Raw genomic sequence first — 21,815 nt, forward strand, 5'->3', positions numbered from 1 at the left:
AAATCACACGGCAAAAAAAAAGTTCTCGCCCTGACACACACACACACACACACCACCTTTCCCACCTTCTCATTCGCTCTTCTCGCATTTCATTGACAGTCTCTCAGAGATAAACAGTAAAAAGCAAACAGAAAAAAATAAGCTCCCCAGCCCCTGTCCACTCATTCCAGGCGATATTTATTTGCTGTGGCAACTTCTGGACACCGTTTGTGTTGCGCCCACCTACCTCCTCTGTTTGCTCTTTTTTTTTTAACCCATCCGTGCGTTTCCTTTTTGTAACCTCCCCAGTAGAATCGCTTCCTCGCACAGCTCCGTTTCTCCTGTATGTTGCAGCCATGACCAAGCCGCTGAATGCATTGGTGGTGTGCGGTCCGTCAGGTGTTGGCAAGGGTACCCTGTTGGGCCGTCTTCTTCGTGAGTATCCAAACCGCTTTGCCTACTCGGTGTCACACACAACGCGCCAACCGCGTCCAGGTGAGGTGAATGGCCGTGAGTATCACTTTACAAGCCGGGAAAGCATGCTCAAAATGCGCGACAACAACGAGTTCCTCGAACTGTGCGACGTGCACGGCAACTTTTACGGCACAAGCGTCGCAGCCGTACGCGCTGTGCACGAGGAGGGGAAAATATGCATCATCGAGATCGATGTGAAGGGGGCACAGAATCTGTTTGACCGGAACGACACAGCGCTGAACGCCGTGTACTTTTTTATCACGGCACCCAAGGAGGAGCTGCGCAACCGCATTATAAAGCGCGGCGCCGATGACGAAGCGATGCTGCAGCGGCGTCTTGAAACAGCGGAGTCCGAATACAAATTTCTCGAAGAGCATCCAAACTTTTTCCTCGCGGTCGTAGTGAACGATGAGCTGGAAGCAGCATACTCTCGCCTCGTGGCCGCTATCAATGATCAGCTAGTGAAGCATACCATGGAGAAGCTGGCTGCCTAGAGGGAGTTGGGTACTGGCCGAAGTAGATCATAGGGCGGGCGTCAACGTTGTGGGGGTAACGTGGAGGCACTTCGATCTGCAGGGAAATGCCTTCACATAGATGCGCGAGGGTAGAAGGAAGAAGCAGAGATGACGCTGCGATGTACCACTGTGCCCATAGTTGAGAAGGACCTCACCTGCGTTGTCACTGGGGAGGGGGGAGGGCATCACGTACCAGATGGAAGTTGCAAGAATCAAGGCGAGCTCTCGGGTTCACAGAATGTGACAAACAGTGCAGCTTATGCAGGTTAGGCAGGGAAGGGGTGAAAGGAGGAGAGGCGCTGGTTCCCGAGACAGCATACCAGGGAAACGCTCCCGCTTCCCCTCCCCTGATTTGGTCCCCGCCGCACGTCGTTTGCTCCTCCGTCTGTGACAGATGAAAAATGAGGTGGTGGTCCTGATTTAAACAAGATGAGGATAAGGCACACCCCTGTCCTCTCGTTGGCAGGATGAGGAAAAGTATCCGTGTGCGTGTGTGTGTGTGTGTTGATGTTGTCAATTACACACTAAGAGCTTCCTGGACTCGCCACACCCCTCCCCTCCCCTCCCCCCCCCCCTTTCCGCCTTCACTTGCGGTTGGCACGTATTTCGTCACCCCACTGGGATGGCAATCAACATGTATGTATTATATATATATATGCATACGACTTTTTTCTTCGAACCCCCAAAAGGGTAGATGAAAACTACGTGAAGGTAAAGCGAGAGATTGTAGAGCTATGCAGCGTCACGCTCTTCACTCGAGGCTAAGACATTGTATGTAGAGGAGAGCGGGGGGGGGGAGTGCATGTCCTGCACAGCTGTCCGATCGCACCTCTCACAGACGAGCACAAGTGGGGTGGTTCGTTCGCATTAGTGACAGGGAGTTTCTTTGATTCCACCCACCCCGTTTCACTCTGTCAATGAAAAAGGAGGGAAGGGGGGGGAGGCAGGGATCTCTGTGGAGGCATACACATATGTAAAAACGGAAAGTTGTAGGAATGTTAGCCCAGAGAAAAATGTAAGTACACCTCAGCTGCGCCTCCTGTGCACGGCTCATTTTCTCTTGGACCCCTTCCTCCACGAATGCGCATTCACCTCTTCCTGTGCTCAATAAATGCTGCTCATGCGTATAGAGGGCAAATTGACGTATATTTCTTTAGTGGGCATTCAGGCGAAACAGAAGGAACAACCATTCCTCGGTCTTTGCCACCGGCGGCCTTCTCTCCCCTCCCCCCCCCCTCTATCCTAGACCTCCTCATACCATACTGGAATGTGGGGCTCTGCTGCGAGGTGACGCTCTTTGCTTCACCTTGGTGGTGTGGATAGGTTTTTTTTTCTTTTTTGCCGTCTTCCTGCATTGTTTGTGTTCGTATGTTTTGCTTGCTGCTGTTTCTGTTTCTCCCTCCCCGATGTTTGTGTGTCAAACTTGTCTCTGACTCTGCGGAAAGGAAGGGGTGGGTGGATAATCCTCGTCACTCAGACGCGCGTGCCTCCGTGTGTGTGGGGTGGGGGGGGGGGTCGGTGTGTGCATGCCCAGGTGCTTTGCGTGTTTTCGGATTTTGCTGAAGAAGGGAAGGGGAGGAAATTTGCGTAGCTCATTCTCTCAGTGACAAGAGAGTTGCGCACATCGCCTCAGCTGCACGTGGATACACACACACACACACACGTGTCGATTAAACATATCTGAACACACCGACATTTTGATTTCCCTGCCATCCCCAGACCTCTGTCTGTCTGCTAATGAAGCTACCTGGAAAGACAGTGCCACTGCTCCCCCAATCTCTGTTTTTTTTTCAACACATATACATATATATGTATGTTTTATTTTTGTGCGCGTGTGTGTGTAAGAGGGGGGAAATAGCTAACAAACATGAGAGTCGAAGAAGGGGTAGAGTATTGGAAAGCCAAACGCAGCTGCATTTCTTTTTTTTTTTCGGTAATCACAGTGCTACTCATAACATCCCGGCCTATGGATGAGAGGCCCACCGCTTGGACTCGCCTGCCTATCATCTCCCCCCCCCCCTCATACACGCACGCTGACTTACTCTCGGCTTTTGCCCCTCCCTCTCCCTCTCCTCCGCTTTATCTTTCACCCCCCCCACCCCCGCATTGCTCTTGGCTGATTCGCCAAATGCTGTGAACTCAATGCACACACACACACACACACAGAGACACATGTGCACGCGTCTTTGAACGGGTATTCAATAAACTTTAACACGGGTATACTTCCTGCGTGTCGTGTGTGATGCGATGCACAGTCTCCGGTGTGGAAGTGAGGGAACACGAAGGAGCTGTAAGCCATGATGTACACACTGCTTAACGGAGGGGGGGAGAGTCACACTGACGAGGCCCACAGAAATTTGAAAATAAAAAATTAAAAGAAAACATAAAAACACCCGCGTGGGGAGGTGGAGGAATCAAACCCCCGCCCCCCCCCGCCCCCCCCCTTTGAATGATGCTCCGTGGGGGGGGGGGGAGACATGGTGCCTCTCAAACAAAAGGTCCCTTGAATGCATCAATCAACGTAAAAGGTACATCAAGAATGAGTGGCTAGCTTTTTCGATGGTGGTGGCGGTGGTGTGTTTTTTTTTTTTTTTCGCTGCTGTCGTTCTTCTCATCCCCCCCTCTTCTTCTCCATTTTCTATGTCGGTGTCGTGCGAAGTCCACCCCGCTCTCCTTGATCGGCTGCCCACCTCTCTCCTCCTCCTCCTCCTCTTTCTTTCACTGCCCCCATCCCCGGGGTAATCCTCTTGTATGCCCGTCTGCCTGTGTGTGTGTGTGTGTGTGTGTGTGTTTTGCAGTCTCCAGGGCACGGAAACAAACCCCGCACCCTCCCCCCCCCTCCCTCAAAGAGGTAAGCACAGGTGACCGCAGCAGCTTATGCCTTTCGTGCCCTCTCGAATTCGCTGTCTGGCTGCGGCTAACAACTGCCCCCTGTTCTTCTCCCTGCTGCCCCTCCCTCCACCTCTCCCTTCCACACACACACAGAGAGAGAGACGTAATAAAGAAATTCCCGGACCTCAGGGCGGCATACGCACCTACTAGAAGCGTTGGGCTGGAAAAACATCGCCCCTCTATGCAATTGGTACCCCCCCCTCCGCAACGCCCTCTCGAAGCTCCTTCTAGACAGAATCTCGGCTGTTGGTTGTCCATGCGAAAGTTGAAAAGCAGTTGCTGAAGAACCAAAAGCTGAAGCTAAGCCTCCTTAATCTTTCTCGCGCGCGCACTTGAGTGAGCCAGATATCCCAGTGCGTCTGTGCACCCAGTCTTGGTGTTTCTTTTGTCGCTCCTCCCTAACTCTTCTGGACAGGTAATGTGGGCATCTCGGCAATGAAAAGTGAGTCGCCAGGTGCAGATAAATCCCTCACAGCCTCACTGCCGGTTGTGCCGACGCCAGCCGCTCCAGGAGCGGCTGCTGGTACATCGAGGCTGTCGGTGACACAAGAAATTCGGACGGAGCCGCGGTATATAAGGCTCCCAGACGCACTCTATGCTCTGCGTTACCGCTACCCCTCGGTAACGGAGAGTGTTTTCCTCGAGTGCACACGGTGCCATCAGTGGGTAGCAGTCCCCGCCCTGCGTGAGATTCCAAATGAAATAGCCAGTGCTGCCGTGTCAAGCAGTGCGCTGGGCTTGGACTCCATAAGCGAACGCACCAGCTCTTACGGGCCGCTGCGTCACACGTACCAGGATCACTTGCGCCGACGTGAGGAGCTCGCAAACGACGCCGCCGCCCCTCAGTGGCGCTCAAGGCGGCTCCAGGAGAAACAAAGCCACCTCGCGAGCCGTGACATCGACCACAACGGTGGTGCGCATGACAACGTCGACGACGAGGCGCCGGCGGCATCTCAGCGAGGATTTTTCGAGTCCATTCTGCAACAGCTGCGACGCAAGCGGCGTCCGTTACGCGGCGATGCGGAGGACTCGGCAACGCTGATATCTGAGAGCACGCACCAAAAGCACGCGCCTCTCTACATTCCCAACCCCGACACGTTCATTTGCGCTGGGTGGCAGTGTGCCTGGGGTGCGGATGCCCTTGCGGACCTGCGGCGGGACTGGATGCAGAAGATCTACGGTGCCCTTCCCATGCCCTCCGTAGGCGAGGATAGCCTGACCCTTTCCTCTGATGTATCCTCCTCCTCTTTTCCCCACTCTCCTGTTGCCACGTTCGCAGAGGCGCTGCAACAGCGAAAGGCGGCGTTAAACGAGGCCCTCGCACAGGAACTCGATATAGGCCGTAGTCGACGTGGAGGACGCGTCGTCGTCCAACGCACGGGCCACACTGAGCATGACTCAGGGGACCAGGATAGTCTGCCAACCCTTTCGTTGCCAAGCAGCGCCGCGGAGTGCGACACGGAGCTGTCTCGGATGCAGGGATCTTGGGTGAGGGCGGCAGCTCTGCACCTGCTGCGCAGCAGCGGTGTCAATGGCAGTGGTAGTAGACACTACACCGCGAAATCCATGACCGAAGACGACGAGGCCGAATTTTCCCGGCGCCGTCCTTATGGTGTTGAGGAGGACAGTCACGGCAACGTACTCTCCGCCTACTGCTGGGCGGTGTGCGACGCATGTGGCAAGCTGCGTCGCGTTGCGCAACCCTTCCCTGGCGGGGCTCCTTTTGTTTGCGCCATGGCGGTGACGTCATCCTCGTCTTGCCGCGCACACCGAAGCGGAAGCGCCTCCCACCCGGGCTCGAGCCCTGGACTAGACCATGCATGCTGCGTATCGGAGATGGAAGGACTCATGCAATGCAACATGAAGCTGTGCGAAGCAGAGCTCATCTACGCGGCCCTCTCATCCCCCTTTTTACCATACCCTCTCAGAGCGCAGGTCGCGTCGCTCAGCAGGCAGCAAACCTGTGCTAAGGAGCCGGCAGAGCAGTTGAGCAGAGCTGATATGGCGCGAGCTCTGCTTTCCGAGCCGCTACTGCGAACAATTCGTGCCAGCGTGCGCGAATCTGTGGCGAGGGGGACTCCCACACGCAACGACAACCAAAGGTGCCATACCTCAACCACGGAGAAGCCGTGTCGCAAAACCTCGGTATTGGAATCAAATGACCCTGATGCCGAGCTGACGGAGGAGCATTTCCTTTATCGATCACTGCCTATTTTGCGCGAGTTGGCCCGCACCATCAAGGCGCGGAGCAGGAGCACCTTTGTCCGGCAGGTGCAGCTCACCCCAGCGCAGATCCGAGCGAAGCGCGAGGCTGTGATGCGGGACTCCTTCCTCATCGGTCACCAACACGCAACAACGACCGTCGGGGGAAGCGGGACTGAAGAACGGAAAGACGCCGCATTGATCCCCTCGACAACGAAAGCGGAGACGGCGGGTATGGTAGTGAAGGTGGAGGAAAAAAACACGGCGAACACCGAGCATGCGGAGAGCCTATCACCGCGGCCCACCCGCGCACGGAGGGCAGCACCGCCATCTAAAACAACGAAGCTTCTCACAGAGGAAGAGGCCCCACCTTCGATGTCACTCTCGGCGCCAGCCCCGGTAGGGAAAGAAAAGGAACCAACGAGTGTTATTAGCGGGAGTGGCACATCCTCACACCCACCACTAGCAAAGTCGACACCGGCCCTGTCAAGGCGACATGCGACCCGAGAGGCCGCAACGGAGGCTGCTCAGCAGGTGCAACCGCCGCCTGGCCCCATTGCCCCGCGAAAGCGTGGACGACCGCCTCGTCAGCAACCAGACGAGCAACACAAGCTAGAGGCTTCTGTAAAACACGTGACTACAGAGGCAACGGTAGTCGCTGCCGACGTCAAAACGACACCCCCTCGCCGTCGCCGGCAGCGCTGCGAGAACGTGCCGGAAGAAGGACAACAGGCGGCGGAGAGCAGTGTGGCCGCTGCAAAGGAGGCAGAAGCAGTGGAAGATGTAGCGAACTTTCGAGCTTCCTCGCAGCGTCGACAATCGCCGGGAAGTAGACCGACGAAGCGGGGGTACAAACAAGGTGCCCGCGTCGGAGGCAGGAAAGCAAAGGCCGCAAATGAAGAAGAATGGGAGGTGGTGCATTGGGTGCAGTGTGATCTATGCAAGAAGTGGCGCATCGTGCCGGAGCGTGTACCGGCTCATGTCAAGTTCTGGGAGTGCAAGATGCGCTATCACGAGGAGCATCAGCGCGCCACCACATGCGACGACCCAGACGACGCCGAGCTCTCCCCGTGAGGGGCAACGTTGTCGCTTCTTACCCACACCATGTGTGGGTGTGTGTGTGCGTGCGTGTGTGTGGAGGAGGGTGGGTTGCACGACATCACTGCTAGGGGGGGGGGTGCACCCTCCTCCCTCTCTACATACCAACCCACTCATTTATAAACAGGCCTGATGAAACAAAGAAAGAAACTACTAAAGCATCACGGACGCAAACACAAGCAAACACACACACACACACACGAGAGAGCTACAAGACGTCTCCATCCCGGGGGTTCTCACGATCCCCTTTTAAACATACTAAAGGACGATGCACAGTACCCAGGGGTTTCCTGCCATCCCCCATCACCCGAAGTTGCGGCTTTGGTTTAGTATTGTTGCTGTTAGCTCCGCCAATAAAGCACCACCGGGCGTGCATTTTGGGTGTTCGCCTCTGTGGATGAAGCACTCTGTCAGGGGTGTATCCTCGCCTCCGTGCTTTGCAACCTGTTTCTCCGGCAGGCTACACGACGCTCTCTCTCCTCTCGTTGCCCCCCCCCACCCCCTCCCGACTCTCTCCGACTCTGTGTGGAGTCATGCTGACCTCACACATTTTTGAATCTCTGCGAATCCCACCACTCTACCCTTGCACGAAAAAAAACAAAAAAGAAGGGTACGCGATCCCATCTCCGCTCTAGTTGCTGTTCCACACACCACACCACACCCCTCACCAACACACCCACGTGCGCGCGCTCTCTCGGGATTTCGCTTGTTCGCTGCCTTTGTGCACGCCTGCATGTGTGTGTGTGTGTGTTATGTGAGTGTTTCCCCTTAGCGCCCCTCCCAAAAAAAGTGAATTGCTGCAGTGTGCACACCTCGGTTTCCCTTCCTCCCCCTGTGTCCCCTCATTCCTCCCCGCCCCCGGGCCAGCTACCCTCTCACTGCCACTACCGGGTTTCCTCTTCACACACACACTCGACAGGGTCACAGGCGCCACGTTTTCTTGCCCCCCCCCAAAAAAAAAAAATTACTACCATTTTTATTGTTCTTTGCCTCTCCTTTTTTGGATTACACCCTAGTTCGGCCCCCCCTCTCTCTGCCTCTCTCTCTGCCCCACCACCACACAAACACCCCCTCCTTCCGCTTTATTTTTTTTATTGCTGTTTTTTTTTTCGCCACTCGGACCATCATCGCTGAGCCCCTCCTCCTCCTCCTCCTCCTCCTCCCCCGCTTCCTCCCCTCGCTCGCTTTCTGCACTTTTTTTTTCGAGCTTCAAACTCCGCTCTCTTTGTTGTTATACTTTAAAAAATAAGAAAGGGGAAAACAAAGAGTGGCGTTTCTCTACGCCCGCTTCCCAACAAAGAGGCAACTAAGCGCAGGCCATTAGACGGGCAGGAAGCCTGGAGCTCACAAGAAAGTATCGAGGAGAGGCGAGTAGACACTCTAAGAGGAGTGAGAAAGCGTTGGTACGCGTCTTCCATCTCGGCAACCTTCATCCGTGCCATTCTGTCTGTGTGTGAGTGTGTGTATGTATGTGTGTGTGTGTGTGTGTGTGCGCGTCTGCTCTCTCGAACTAACAGTGACCCCAGGGTTGCCTGTGCGGAGCTTTTGGCGCCTAATATACTAGCGCATCTCTTTGTAGAGACATGTCTTGTGGCACTGGCACGGGTCCCGTGGAGGTGAACCCCTCTACTGGCGCCGCACACATCACGTGTTTCGCCTGCTCGCGCTGCGAGTACCCCATCTGCGATAGCAGTGAAGTGCTGCTTCGCAAGGTGCACCAGGGCCCCAGTGAGTACGCGTTTCACTACAACCTTGACGGACTTCTCGACCTCGAAGATGTACAAGTGCCGTGCTACAGCGCAACTGAGGTGGTACAAACTTCAACTGTGGTGTCCGAGTCTCTAATGAAGTTCCCGATGCCGCCGGCCGCTCTGGTGGTAGCCCTAGAGTCAATTGTGCAGTCTCGAAAGCATTGGCTTGTGCAGCGTCAGAGCATGGACAGCCGACTGCACGAGCACGGCGTCGCGGCACAGCCCACCGCGGACTTAGGGGCCTCGGTGGCAGCGGCCGCGAGCGGCACCCCTTCGAGCAGCGAAAGCTCACCACCACCACCACCACCACCGGCTGACGTACGGGGGGACGCAAACGACGCTCCTGTGGCAGCCACCACCACAGCAGCGCCTAGCACACCAATCGTGCGTCGCTATGGGGAAACGGCAGAGAACCGTATCGATCTTGTGTGTGTCAAAGAAAGCGTGCTGGTTAGCGGAGTGCAGGAATGCACTAGGGACCGGAGCGCAGTCGCCACCGCAGTCGCCACCGCCGGGGAGGAGCTCGCATCTGGGGTAGAATCAGCCGACCACCGTGCACAAGAAGAAGTGGCGAGGTCGTCGCCCACGACTGCCCCCGCGGTCGTTCGGGACGCTACCTTCCCCAACATCCAGGCAGACGTCATGAAGTCAGCTACCGCCGCTGTCGCCAAGACGAGCTGGATTTCGCCTGGAAACTTTCGATTGCGTGAAGCCTTCATCCACGTGAACCGCTCCACGCTGTCATCACGCGCGCCATGGTTCCAGGGCTACAAGTGCTTGAGTCGGGTGCAGTGCCCAGATTGCCATCAGGCTCTAGGTTTTGTCTTCTGCATCCCCGACGCAAAGAAGCAGCAGCACTTGACCAGTGAAGCCGCATCAGAGGGGAACGAGACACGTGGCATTGACGACACTGCCGCACCAGCAGAATTAAGTGGTGCCCACCGCAGGGTCATTGACCAAGCCACCGCCCCGCTGGGTGAAATAGCGCAGCCACCCCACGCCAAAAAGACACGGAATGAAAGAGACGCACAGGCGGCCGCGTCCGCCAGCACGCGGCACGTCTGGCAGGAGGCGCTGCTCCACGGGCGACGCAGTTGCACAGAAGAGTGTCGAGGAGGTGGTACAGATGAGGCAGAGGACGAGGAGGATATGCCGGAGGGCGACCCACACGGGGATGACGGATACGGCGTAGGGGCGCCTCCTGATCGATTTGTTGGACTCGAACTGAAGCGCATTGTTCAGCGTGAATGGACGTTGAGCTCTTTTCACGAAAGATACAATAAATCACGCCAACTGAGCACGTTTCGTGAACTGTTTCCCGAGGCAGAGGAGTTGCAGAGTCTGTACAGCCGCCTCCTGGGCTTGCGCATCCAGACGGAGCTTTACAGTAGTCTGCTGCGTCGGCACAAGGAGCAAAACGACGTACAGATGGCGCTCTTGATGAGCAACAAAGATCGTATGCACACGTACGATGAAAAGGTCAAGACTATGCAGCAGATCATTGAGGCACAGCGTTCGCAGATTGCGATGCAAATGCGGCAGATTCAAAACCAAGAAGAACTCGTGAAGAGTCATCAACAGCAATTTGCCACTCAGAAGCGGCAGATTGATATGGAGCAACTCTTACTCGTGCAGCAGAGCAGAACGATTGAGTCGCAGAAGGAGCAACTACGATTGCTCAAGGGTCACTTCCAGGCGACACGACCAGAGGTGCTGCTAGACGCGCGGCTGAGACCTAGCCCTTGCCCACCCCCATCACTGAGCCGCGTTCCACCTGACGGTACTGGGAGATTCCAAAGTGTTGACGCCACCGCGCTGCTTCAAAGAGTCTCATCGAGGAGGCAGTACCGCGAAGGGGCAGAGCACGATTGGGCCGACGTGGAGGTGATGGAAGATGCGGAGGGAAGTAAGGATGGCGGTGAGTCAACCCCCAAGACGGTGCGGACGTCGGCTATCCTTCCTCGTGCGCCTCCTGAGACACCGCCAGCGCACCTCTGCGGCATTCCGGCATCCTCTGCATCTCGCTACTTGGCCTCTTCTTCCGAAAACAGACAGACGTCCACGCGCAGATCGCACCAACTTCCCCCCTTCAAGGAGGAATAGAAAAAAAAGTAACACGCACTGCAAGGCCATTGACGAAGGTGTGTGTCTATCTGTGTGTGTGTGTGTGTGCTGGGGAGAAGGGGGGAGGGTGAGGGGCATCGCTTACACTTCTTTCTGTCCGCTGCGCTTTTTCGTCGCGGATTTGGCTCCCTGCTTTCCCACTAAGTGCGTGCACAGCACTGAACTGCGGTGAATCTTCCGTGTGGCGACGTTGCACATATACACGCAAACCCCTCGTCTTTCACTTTGCGATGTTTTTTTTTTCCATATATATCCCGGTCGCTCGGTGTGTATCTCCTTTTTTCCCGTCTAGGTGAAGTCGCAACACAACTACTCGGAAGTATCCATGCAACACACACACATATACGCACATAAGAGGGTTCGTCAACGTTCATTTTTATAGCACTCTCACGCTAGTGTGCTCAAGCACCCCGTTGTCATGTGTCGAAAAACGATAAAACCAATGGCGCCCAAAAAGAAATACAAAGTGCAACGGGAACCCCCGATGCCAACACTTTTTCTCCCTCTTCCCTCCTCATCCGTTACGTCACTCGGCGTCTCTGACGCTTTCTGTGTTGATACGCGAACGGGCATGTATATTACCTGATCACCACCACCACCTCCTCTTCTTCCCTCCTGTCTGTCCCCCCTCCCCCCCACCCTTATACATTGCTTGTGGAGCCAGTCAGCCTTACTGGACTTGCATCTGTAAAGCTGCGCGCTCCGCTCTCTGTATCCTTTCAGACCCTGTAACAAGCGTAAGCAACAAATGGACAGCTCCTCTGCCCTCGGGATGGCGCCCCGCCTCCCCTCGCACCAGGGCAGTAGAGCTATTTCCCCCGGCGATGGCAAGACTCTTTCGCAGCACCGTCTAACGGATCCGGCGACGCCGGCTGCTTCTGGCTTTCCGCTACACCCCACTCGGAGCAGCGCAGGTGCAGCTGCCACAACACCCACTTTCCCGTCCGCTGGCGTGGATAATCTGGAAAGTCAATCTACCGACTTTCTCGTTCAACGCGTGCGGGCACTGGAGCGGGAGATGAAAATACGCAACAGCGACTGTGCGCGCTTGCTTGAAGAGCGCAAGGGGCTGCTTCCGCTAAAGGAGAAGTGCGAGTCACAGCGGGAAATGATATCGGCGCTGCAGGACCAACTACAGTTGGCACAGGCAAAACTTGAGTCCGCCGAGGATGCTATAGAGGCCATGAAGCGCCAGCAGCGCGACAGAGAGCACCGTGAGCGCATGGCGCACACAGAGCGAGCCCTTTACGGCGCTAATGTTGAGCCGGGGGCTACTACTGGTGGCACGAAAAGACCTGATCCCTCTAGCGCCCTTGCCAGTGAGGCGGCACCACGCCACGGGCCTGCTTGCTCAGTGGCTAGCAAAAACATGCAACCCCCTCCTGGCGGTACCGTTGTGGTGACCGCGTTTGGGCCGCAACTCACGTATGACAACTCTGACATCTCCTCCATTGGATTCACCAAAAAAGCGAAGCTGCCGCACGATTTTCTTGGTGGACCCGGAACGCAACTCCGGTACCTCTCGACTCACGTTGGAAATGCAGGTAGGGGAACCGCAGAAGAACCGGAGGCCGATCACGATGTCTCTGAAGATGCACAAGTGCATAGTATAATGGCGTCTACCGCGGAGGCGATTGAACTGGATTCCAAGTATGCCAATAGGGAGGACAAAGAGCACGAGGCATTAATGGCACGCATCAGGGCACTGCGTGGTGAGCGCAAGTAGCGGATGCTCCCAGCCCCCCCCCCCACCCCCCCACCCACCCACACCTTCCCTTCAAACACGAAAAGATATACATGCGTATGTATGTGTGTATGTGTGCATACACGCACGCGGAAACCGCCAGTGATGAATGCGGAAAAAGCTTCCCTCGACCAGCGGTACCTGAAGCGTTCAAGGTGAACACAACCCACGCCAAAATGACCCCCGTGTACCCTAATGTGAAACAGTCATGTTGCCTTGACGAAAGAAAGAGTGGAGCGAGGATAGCGTGTATAACGGGAAGGAGGGGAGGGAGGGAGTGGGGGACTTCACTCTCCAATACTGCGAATCGCCTCGTTGTTTTGTTGCGCTGCTGTTCGCTTTGGTTTCGGACAACTTTCATCTTTCTGTGTGCGCAGGTCGCCCCTTCTCTTCTATTATTGCTTCATCAACGTTTTTGTTGTTGTTTAACGTTACGATAAGACCAGCGTGTGACGTGTTTGTCCAGCCTGCCTGCTATTTGTTCTCTGCGCACATTCCCCTGCTCTCGTTTTTTGTGGGGTCAACTCCTTCCAATTTCACGTCCTCATTTGCCTGGTTGCCTCCTGCTGGTATCATTCAGCGCCCACTCTATTCCCCTTGTCCTCGGGTAGTTGGTATGGGGGAGGGGGGGGGTCAGCGTCTATTACTGAGCCGTCGACTCGTTTGTTTTGTTTTATGTTTCGCTGCTCTGTCCTGGGCTTATTTTTCAATCCCCTCTGCCTATGCGCACAGCAAGAAGGGTGGCTATTAGATGCCAGAAAGAAATCGTGCCAGCCAAGCGTCGTGACAACTTCTTCAACCGCCCTATTACGTGTCACATATTTTGTCGTACCACTCATGTGGTGTATTCTGCCGTGGAACTATCTCGCCAGCGTCGCCACACACACACACACGCGTGCGCGCGTCCCTCAAGAGGTGTGGGAGGGGGGTGGGAGGGTACGGCGTCCTCGGTTCCTCAAGGGAAGACCTCATCAGCTGAAGCTCGGTGGTGATAGAAGAAAAACTCCCTGCGCTCCTTTGCTAGTCCGTTTTCTCTCTTCCACCCACCCACACCCAACAGTATATATATATATATATATATATATATTATTTCTACATAACTGTGTGAGGAGGAGGGGGCTGTATCTATATTCCCCCCGTGGCCCCCATTGGAAATTCGCCCTCGAACGCCTCACTCGGAAGTGTTTCCTGCATGCGCTTGAGTACAAGTATCGCTATTTATTGCATGAAAAAAAAAGAAAAAACGGGTTCCAATCGTTTCCCGGCGGTACGGCTGATCGTATTGACTCCTCTTCCACTAGGGGCACGCGTCCCTCTCTTCCTGTGATCTCAGAGAGATGTCGTCTGCTGTTGTTTCTAGTGACTCAAAAGTGAAAATCTGATCATCATGCGGCGATACCGTTTGTCTCGCGCAGCCTCGCTGCTCACTCCGCTTCTCGTCACAGTGCTCCTTTCATTATTCTCGTCGTGTAGTACAGGCGCACCTACGCGAGAGTCACAACTGCGTTGTTTTCCAACTGAGGCACAGTCGAATAATCCCATTCACTGCGTCATCGAGGTTCGGGATGGCTACCAGAAACCCACAGTTAGCTTTGACCCCTCGGACTTCACTATTGCGACGCGCGCATCGAACTCCGAAGCGGTGGTCACGACAAGCGCTTTAGTTCGCGGTGGCGACAGTACCACCGCTGTCTTCACCTTGTTCGCCTCAACAAGTACCGACGTCCTTATCAGGGTGTACTTGCGTGAAACAAGCGCTATTGACGGCACATTCAACCTGCTGGAGGTTCGTAGCAGCGGCATAGCAGTTTCGGTGCTTTCCTGGCCTGCCTATCGGCTCGGCCCCATCACATGCACTGCACAAAGCACGGGTCTGTCCCTGCGCAGCTCCAGTATATGTCGCAGCACCGTATATGATGTGAACAATTCGCTATCGGCCGTACACCCTGCCGACGTGCTACTCAGCGAGGCAAACGGACTAGGTAGCTTTGTGTTCATCTCAGGAACCAGGGAACTCGTGTTTCGCTATACTGCGCCGGCGCTAACTCCCATCATCGTCCCTACTTTTACGCTACAGGCGCGCCTGCGCAACGCCGACACGAACGGGCGCAGTGGCGGAGTGCAAACGGCTCAGTTTCCACTTTTGTACCCCGACGAGGTCGCGCTGTCGGCCACGACGACTCTACAATGTTCAAAAGAGGAAAAGCCTATGATATGCCATGTCATCGCATCCGATGCACGGGGCCCTGTAGCCTTCAACGCCACACACTTTCGCGTGCGCGTGGAGCGATTGATGGAGACAGATGCGCTGAGTAGTCCTGCCACCCACGTAACCGACGCCGCTGTGTGGCACTGGGTCGATGTCACCGAAACGTTGAACCTTTCCGTCGGCCGTTCCTCACTTTCACCGCATATCGGCGCCGTCTCGTGGACGCCCAAGTCAAATGATGTCATTTACAAGGCCCGGCTCCGTGTATACGCATCCACGAATGGCCAAGAGATGGATGCAGCTGTCATTGGTGATACCGCCAATCCCAGTAATGTATCCGATGTTGAGTCCAGCCCGTACGCCTTCACGATGGGTACGGTACCCAACGCGCACTCAGTAAACCTGCGTGGCTGTCGTGAGTCCGTGATCATCTCGGGGAATACGACGGTGTGCTTTATTGATCTGAAAAACGGCGTCTCTGGCGACACGAACTTCTACCTCATCACAACCTCGCAACGGCAATCCTTTGTGTCCAATGTCACCTATGTCGCACACGATGCCGTTTGCATGTGTCCGTCATTGTGGTTCACCTACCACGCCCCGACTGCCCTCATGAGCCGAGTGGTCGACTACATCACCGTGTCTGTGTACACCGACGTGGAACGATCGGCCAATGGCATAGCTCTGGTGAACACGAGTCTCCACCTGAACGTCTTTCATCAGTCATCCAGCACCGCTCAAGACATCTCTGCAAGGGCGACAAATACTGTTCTGGTGGTGGTGGGTCTCCTCTTCTACGGTAGCGTGCTTGGTGTGGGTGGCGTACTGATAGTACTCCGCTCTCGCAAGTCCTCGCGCATCCGCCTTCAGCGTGCGCTGAAGGAACAGGCGATGCTGCAAGAGATGGCTATCCGCGAGGGTGAGTCTGATACAAATAGGGAGCAGCACCTTACGAACAACCTGAACGCCCCCGCTCTACCTCGGACCGTGAGGGCGATGGAAGTCGCCGTCGCTGCGGAAGATGATGTCAGGGTGCGGGGCGGCGCTGGGCCGACCGTTTCATGGTCCGACAAGGTCAACACTCTGAACGCCAATGCTAGAGGAGCAGGTGGTGGTGGTGGTGGAAGCGATTTGACAGCGCCGACTTTAGGGCCGACGGCTGTGGTGAGCAACATGGCATCTCCTCAAGATCGCTTCCACTCTGATAGTGACTAACCCCCAGAGTGAGGAGTCCTGTCATGGTGGCGTGTAAGTCTGTGTTTGTGTCTGTCTGAAAAAAAAAGCGAACCTTAGGGGCCACAGCCATTACGCCACTACCGTCACCCTCCCCGCGTCTCACCTTTTTGAGGGCGCCCCCCCCCCTTGCCAATCTAGTGTGTGCAACTGTGAAGGTGGGCGTGTGTATAACACCCGATTGCTTCGGATCGCCATCGAGTGAAATGCAGTGGGCGATATGGAAATGCGAGCAAACCCCCAAACATAAACAAGGGCTGCTGCCAGCTGCGTGAACGAGGGGAAGGGGGGGGGGATGCACAAGTTGCAATCGGGCTTCAGAGGCCTTTTTTTTGGCCCACAAGATGTCACCTCGGAACGAGCACCTGCCTGGGCGGTTTCTCGATTTGTTTTTCTCTTGCTCGGCCAGGAATCCGTGCTGTGAAGCACAGACACGAGAACGCACGTGATATGAACATTGCGATAGCATTGTGAAGGAGACTTTTACTCAACCCTCACTCCCTCAACCTTCGGTCGCCTCAGACCCTCTTACCAGAAATACCACTGGCTGCAGGGGCGCCATCTCAATCAAATCCCCTCTCCCTCCCTGAGCCGTCGAGTCTCATTCGGGGGGGGGGGATGCATTGAAGCACAACACACACTCACCACGTATCGCCACAACGAACCATACATTCCTGCACGCAAGCAAGGGGCAGTCATACAGAAGAAGAAAAGAAGACATGGGGTGTATATCTGGAGTGTGCTTCCTTGTGTATTCTGAACGCAAATGAGTGCGAAGATGAGGGTAAAAATATATATGTGAATCCAATAAATAGATGTGAAAGAGGGAAGAGAGCTGGGGCAAAGTAAATATTTGTTATTGTTGCTGTCCTTTCTCCCCTTCCCTCCACACTCACGCCCCCCCCCCTCCCGATGCCCCTCAGTGATGCATGTGCACAGCGGAAAATAATCAGAAAAGTAAAAGAGCGAAAAGGGGGGAGGGTGGAGGGATGGGGCTGCATTCACATCAACAACAGCCGTCACAAGAGAGAAAAATGGTAAGGTGTTTTTGTGTTTTTTATATTTTTGTTCGCTCTTCAAACGAATGGGAAAGCGATTTTCACGTTGATCGTGTTACTTCTCCTTTCCACTTGTACTGCGTTGCCCCCACCACCCCCCATCCCGCCTTCTTTTTTCTTCACCCTACCCTGCTCCTTCTTTGAACATATCATCCTAATTCACGCCTGCCTGTTGTGCGCCGTCAGACCCGGAGTGGGCGGAGCACGGGTGAGCGGGTGGCGCTGTAAGTATGAGAGTGGAGAAGCGGTCTTGCTGTGTTTGGACTTGTATGGTAGGCACGCCAGCTGCTTTGTTCCCCCCCCCCCCCCTACCCCTTACCCCTTACCCCTCCCCCCTTCCTTGAAATATACTTTGGTGGGAAGAGATTATCTGGCCAACTGTTAATCTCCTCTCTGCAAAGAGCGGGGAAAAAACCGAAGTGCGTGGAGAACGCGACGTGGCGCTGTAATTGGTCCGTTCAAGCGTGTGTTACGTGATGTTCCTCCACGCGCCTCATCTCCTCTTGGCGGGTGGGCACGTGCGCATCTTCGTCATGTACCCGAGAAAGAAAGAAAGAAAGACGCACATACACGAGAAAAAGAGGAGCACAAAATCGAGTAGTACGCAATATCGACGTGCTTGAGACAAGCGCTCTGGTCGGCACGTGCGCCCCAGGCTCCGCGTTCATGAGGGAAATGTCTTCCTCTCCCCCCTCCTTTCTCACCCCCCCCCCACACACACGCACACACCGGTGGTGGTGGTGTTGGGGGGGGGAGGAGGATCCTTCCCTCACTTTGCTTTTCCACTAATGTGGTTGCCTGTCTGCTTTCGACTTTGCATACATTCTCCTGGACGGCCCAATGTCTTTGTCACTACTACTCTCCCCTCCTCCCTACACACAAACCTGCACACATGCCGCCATATCCCGTTGGTGGTCTGTTGTGGATGCCTCAACGATGAACTACTCCCCATGCACAAATGAAGACACTTGTGCATACTGTCACACATACTGCCTTTGTGTTTTTGTGGATTCTACTTTTTGTCGCTCCGCCTGTGCACCTCGACGACTCACGACGTGGATTCACCAACTGCGCCTAACCTCATCGCACATCAGTCGAATCTCTCAAAGCTGCACCTGGAGCTGGACACTAAGGAGTTGACAAAGACAAATCTGAGGGCAAAAAAAAAGGAACTGGGCATAGCAAAGCAAGGAAACGCACAGCGACCAGACAAATAGACGCCGGGGTGTCACACTTTACTCTCTCTCTCGGAAACAAAAAAAAGAAGCCCCTTCTTTTTTTCGGGCGAGTCCATCCTCGGCCTCTATCCAGCTGCTGGCTGCTTATCCGTGTCCCCTCTTCGCCTTGGTGAGGTCCCCACTACCACCTACCCATCCCTACCCCTCACGATCAGGTCCATACCCCCAAGACACCGTCCTCCATTGACACAGTCGTCGACCCGAGTGAAGAATACGCGAAAGGAAGAGCGTTATTAGCCCGGGGAAACTAACCACGGAAAAAAAGGAAATTAAAGAACCAGCAGCAAAAAAAAAAGACGTGGGGGCTATCGTTGGGATCGAACGGTTTGCTTGTTCGTGTATAGCAGCCTCACTCTCCACGCTTCGGTGCTGGTGGTTTTCTCTTCTTCAGTAACCTTTGAAGAACCTCTTTCGTACCTCTTATACATCAACCACAGCCGCCACTCGCGATCCCCCACCCCACCCCTCGCAGGCAGTGTATGGGTGGCTGTTCTTGTGTCTGTGCGTTGTCCTCTGGCGCTCTTCTGTGTGTTCGTGTGTATCAGCTTTTTTAGTTAGGATTTCTTGGTTGGCACCTCTCTTTGGGGGAGGGGAGAAAGGTTGAGAGACAGGTCTCCTCTGGTACTGCACGAGTGGAGAACGGAAAGGCTGCTCCCTTTTCCATCGCTCCTAGATTCTTCGCGGAGAATTCCACAGCAGCGGAAGAGGAGAGAGGCAGTGAACTCCGTCGAATACACGGGCCACCAAACCCCCTCTTACCCAAAGGCGAGCGCCCATTGCCCACTCCCTCCCTGAGCGGCGACACGGCATACCCCAGCTGAAATGTCTCACATCGAGCCTCAAGGCCACTTCCCGCGAGGCAAACTGAGCGACGCCTGGCCGTTGCCTCGCGGATACAAATGTGGCCGCTCTGTTTTCGTGTGGGCTCTGCTGTTGGCTCTTGTCATCGCTGATGCAGCCAATGCGTCACCAAGAGTCCTCTCCGGAACCTGCAAACCTGGAGCAGACACGTGGTGCATAAACTCCCTGGTTGAGCTTAAGGGGGAGGAACTCGGCTCCGTCAAAAGTGTCCTCATCGGTTCAACAGCTGCCGAGCAGCAGTCGATCACATGCACTACTGAATTCCGCGCGACGGCCGACGCCGTCTCCTGCATAATGGCAGTGCAGAAGTCGACCAATGCCGGTCTGTACCCCGTGACGCTAGTGCTCGACGACGACAGTCAGGTGGAGGGCGGTAGCCTTGCCGTGGGCGCCTTCCTGGGGGCGCACGACGTCTCCGGCTGGACAAAGACAACGCCATCGAGCCGGCACAAGGTGACTGGGCAATCCAGCGACTGGCCCTCCACCGGCGATGCGTGGAGCGTCGACGGCGTCTTCGAGCCCTCCACGACGTACGAGGTGGTGTTCTACAACATGCAGCCCGATGCCGCAGCCGGCAACCCCTCGACCGTAACGTGCGATAAGATGGAGGTCACTGAGACCAAGCTCACATGCATCATCACTGCCGTCACAGGCGTCATGGGCATGTTTCGCTTCCTCGTGAAGGACACTAAGGAAAACGCGCTGCTGCTCGGTTCCACGTCGCTCTACTCTATCGCCGTGAACCCGCCGCTGCCCGTCACCAGCGGTGCCGCTGGCGCGTGCGCGACGAGCAGCAAGGCGTGCACCAGCGGCGCGGAGCTGACCATCTTCAGCACTCACTTCAACTACCGCGACCCCGCCTACCAGAAGTTTTTCGTTGGCGTCACAGCAGCTCAGCAGAGCGCCATCCGCTTTGAGCCTACGGCCGTCAACAAGAGCAGTGTCACGGTCCGACTCACTGTGGACGAGAATGTGCCGGCTGGAATCTATCCCGTGTTTGTCAAGCTACAGGTGTGCGCAATGGGTATGATGTCACCGGGGAGCTATGTGGGCTACGTGGTGCTCAAGTCTGATTCGACGAAGGGCTTCGACACGAGTATCCCAAGCGGAAGTCTCCCTGAAAACGACGATGTTTCCGATCACCAAATCGGGGGAAAGCCTGCGGGTTACGTCGCTGCTGTCGTTCTGGCCTCTGTTTTTGGTGTGCTCGTAGTCTTGTTGCTGATAACCCTGACCTTTATGTGTGTGCGGCATCCGCCTCTTCGCAACGTTGCAGCTGAAGACCACAGTTTTTGGAGAATGGGGCGGACTGAAGGAGAGGCGGCGTCACAGCGCAAAGATGCTGCGGATGAAATGATATCTCTTCCACGCGTTTAGCGGCGTATTTCTCTCGAGATGCGTTTGAGGGGAGAATTGGATTGGAGGGAGGGAGGGGGGGGGGGCGCGGAGCGCAGTTGCGGGAGGCTGGCGTCGTAGTGCAAACTGAGAGTCCTGTAGCTAACGTGGTTAGCCTCTCATTATCCCGCCATGTGCACTTTGTGGGTTCCGATTAAGGACGTTCAGTGGCGCCTTCAAGGCCTGCGTAGAGCTGCGGGATGGCACACCACCCCCCTGTCCTCCTCCAAACGGCACTGTTTTTCCATGGTAATTTACTTTCCTTTGGTCCTTTTTTTTTTGTTTGTTTGGAGGAGGTGCAAGTGCGAGTGCTCAACTGTGATTCTGCATTCGTGTGTGTACGCGTAGGTGAGCTCATCTGTAAAGTTTGCATCTCCTCAAGATGCACAAAATGCGAAAAATAGAAACACACCGTGTCTTGAATTCAAAGTTTTTTTTTTGGACCGGCTGCGCGTGTCAGCTAAATTCTTACCCCCTCCTTCCCCCCACTCCTCTATATTGCTTCTCAGATGCCCTCTCAGTTCTGCCTCCCTGTGGAGTAACGCCGTAAGCGACGCGCGTGTAGCAATTAGATGATGTGTGTGTGTGTGTGTGTAAAAAGGAGCGGCCTGTCTCTGTGGCAGTGGGGGGAGGAGAGGAGGGGATGTAAATGTTTATCTGAGTGCACTATTAATTGCACAAAAATCGAATTTGCCGCACAACCGGATCACTCGATGTAGACTTGTGCTCTATGTTCGACACACAGGCACACATGCATATGAGTAGATACACAACTGGGGGGAAGGGGTGTCTATATTTATATAGTTTTTTTTTCCTTTAATAGTGACCTTTTGGTATAGATAATGTTTTTCTTCTCCACTCCCTCTTGAAGTGTTGGGTTATTTTTTGTGGTGGGAGTGGTGTTCTCCTGTCATCTCTGAGCTGAATGCCCCTCTTGTCCAACATGGCCACCGCATACTCATGCGGTGGTGTTTTGAAGCGAGGGTGGCCATGTGTGCGACCACCTCACGCGCACACACAAAAAAAAACAGGTACCCACACT

At 55.1% G+C, this 21,815-nt stretch overlaps 6 protein-coding genes across 6 annotated transcripts; all 6 read left to right on the forward strand.

The window, feature by feature from the left end:
- Positions 1-335: 335 nt before the first annotated feature.
- JKF63_02122 (uncharacterized protein) lies at positions 336-947 on the forward strand (the record flags this gene model as incomplete). Its single annotated transcript, XM_067898164.1, has 1 exon — positions 336-947. The coding sequence occupies one exon, from the start codon at positions 336-338 to the stop codon at positions 945-947; it is 612 nt and encodes a 203-aa protein (XP_067754321.1).
- Positions 948-4,295: 3,348 nt separating this feature from the next.
- JKF63_02123 (uncharacterized protein) lies at positions 4,296-7,136 on the forward strand (the record flags this gene model as incomplete). The annotated part of the gene is made up of 1 exon (XM_067898165.1): positions 4,296-7,136. The coding sequence occupies one exon, from the start codon at positions 4,296-4,298 to the stop codon at positions 7,134-7,136; it is 2,841 nt and encodes a 946-aa protein (XP_067754322.1).
- A 1,607-nt stretch (positions 7,137-8,743) lies between these two features.
- JKF63_02124 (uncharacterized protein) lies at positions 8,744-11,014 on the forward strand (the record flags this gene model as incomplete). The annotated part of the gene is made up of 1 exon (XM_067898166.1): positions 8,744-11,014. The coding sequence occupies one exon, from the start codon at positions 8,744-8,746 to the stop codon at positions 11,012-11,014; it is 2,271 nt and encodes a 756-aa protein (XP_067754323.1).
- Positions 11,015-11,783: 769 nt separating this feature from the next.
- Positions 11,784-12,761, forward strand: JKF63_02125 (uncharacterized protein; the record flags this gene model as incomplete). The annotated part of the gene is made up of 1 exon (XM_067898167.1): positions 11,784-12,761. The coding sequence occupies one exon, from the start codon at positions 11,784-11,786 to the stop codon at positions 12,759-12,761; it is 978 nt and encodes a 325-aa protein (XP_067754324.1).
- A 1,405-nt stretch (positions 12,762-14,166) lies between these two features.
- On the forward strand, positions 14,167-16,203 carry JKF63_02126 (uncharacterized protein; the record flags this gene model as incomplete). Its single annotated transcript, XM_067898168.1, has 1 exon — positions 14,167-16,203. The coding sequence occupies one exon, from the start codon at positions 14,167-14,169 to the stop codon at positions 16,201-16,203; it is 2,037 nt and encodes a 678-aa protein (XP_067754325.1).
- A 3,136-nt stretch (positions 16,204-19,339) lies between these two features.
- JKF63_02127 (uncharacterized protein) lies at positions 19,340-20,755 on the forward strand (the record flags this gene model as incomplete). Its single annotated transcript, XM_067898169.1, has 1 exon — positions 19,340-20,755. One exon carries the CDS (start codon positions 19,340-19,342, stop codon positions 20,753-20,755), a length of 1,416 nt encoding a protein of 471 aa, XP_067754326.1.
- Positions 20,756-21,815: the final 1,060 nt, after the last annotated feature.

Source organism: Porcisia hertigi, chromosome 33 (assembly GCF_017918235.1).
Source record: "Porcisia hertigi strain C119 chromosome 33, whole genome shotgun sequence".
Lineage (NCBI taxonomy): Eukaryota > Euglenozoa > Kinetoplastea > Trypanosomatida > Trypanosomatidae > Porcisia > Porcisia hertigi.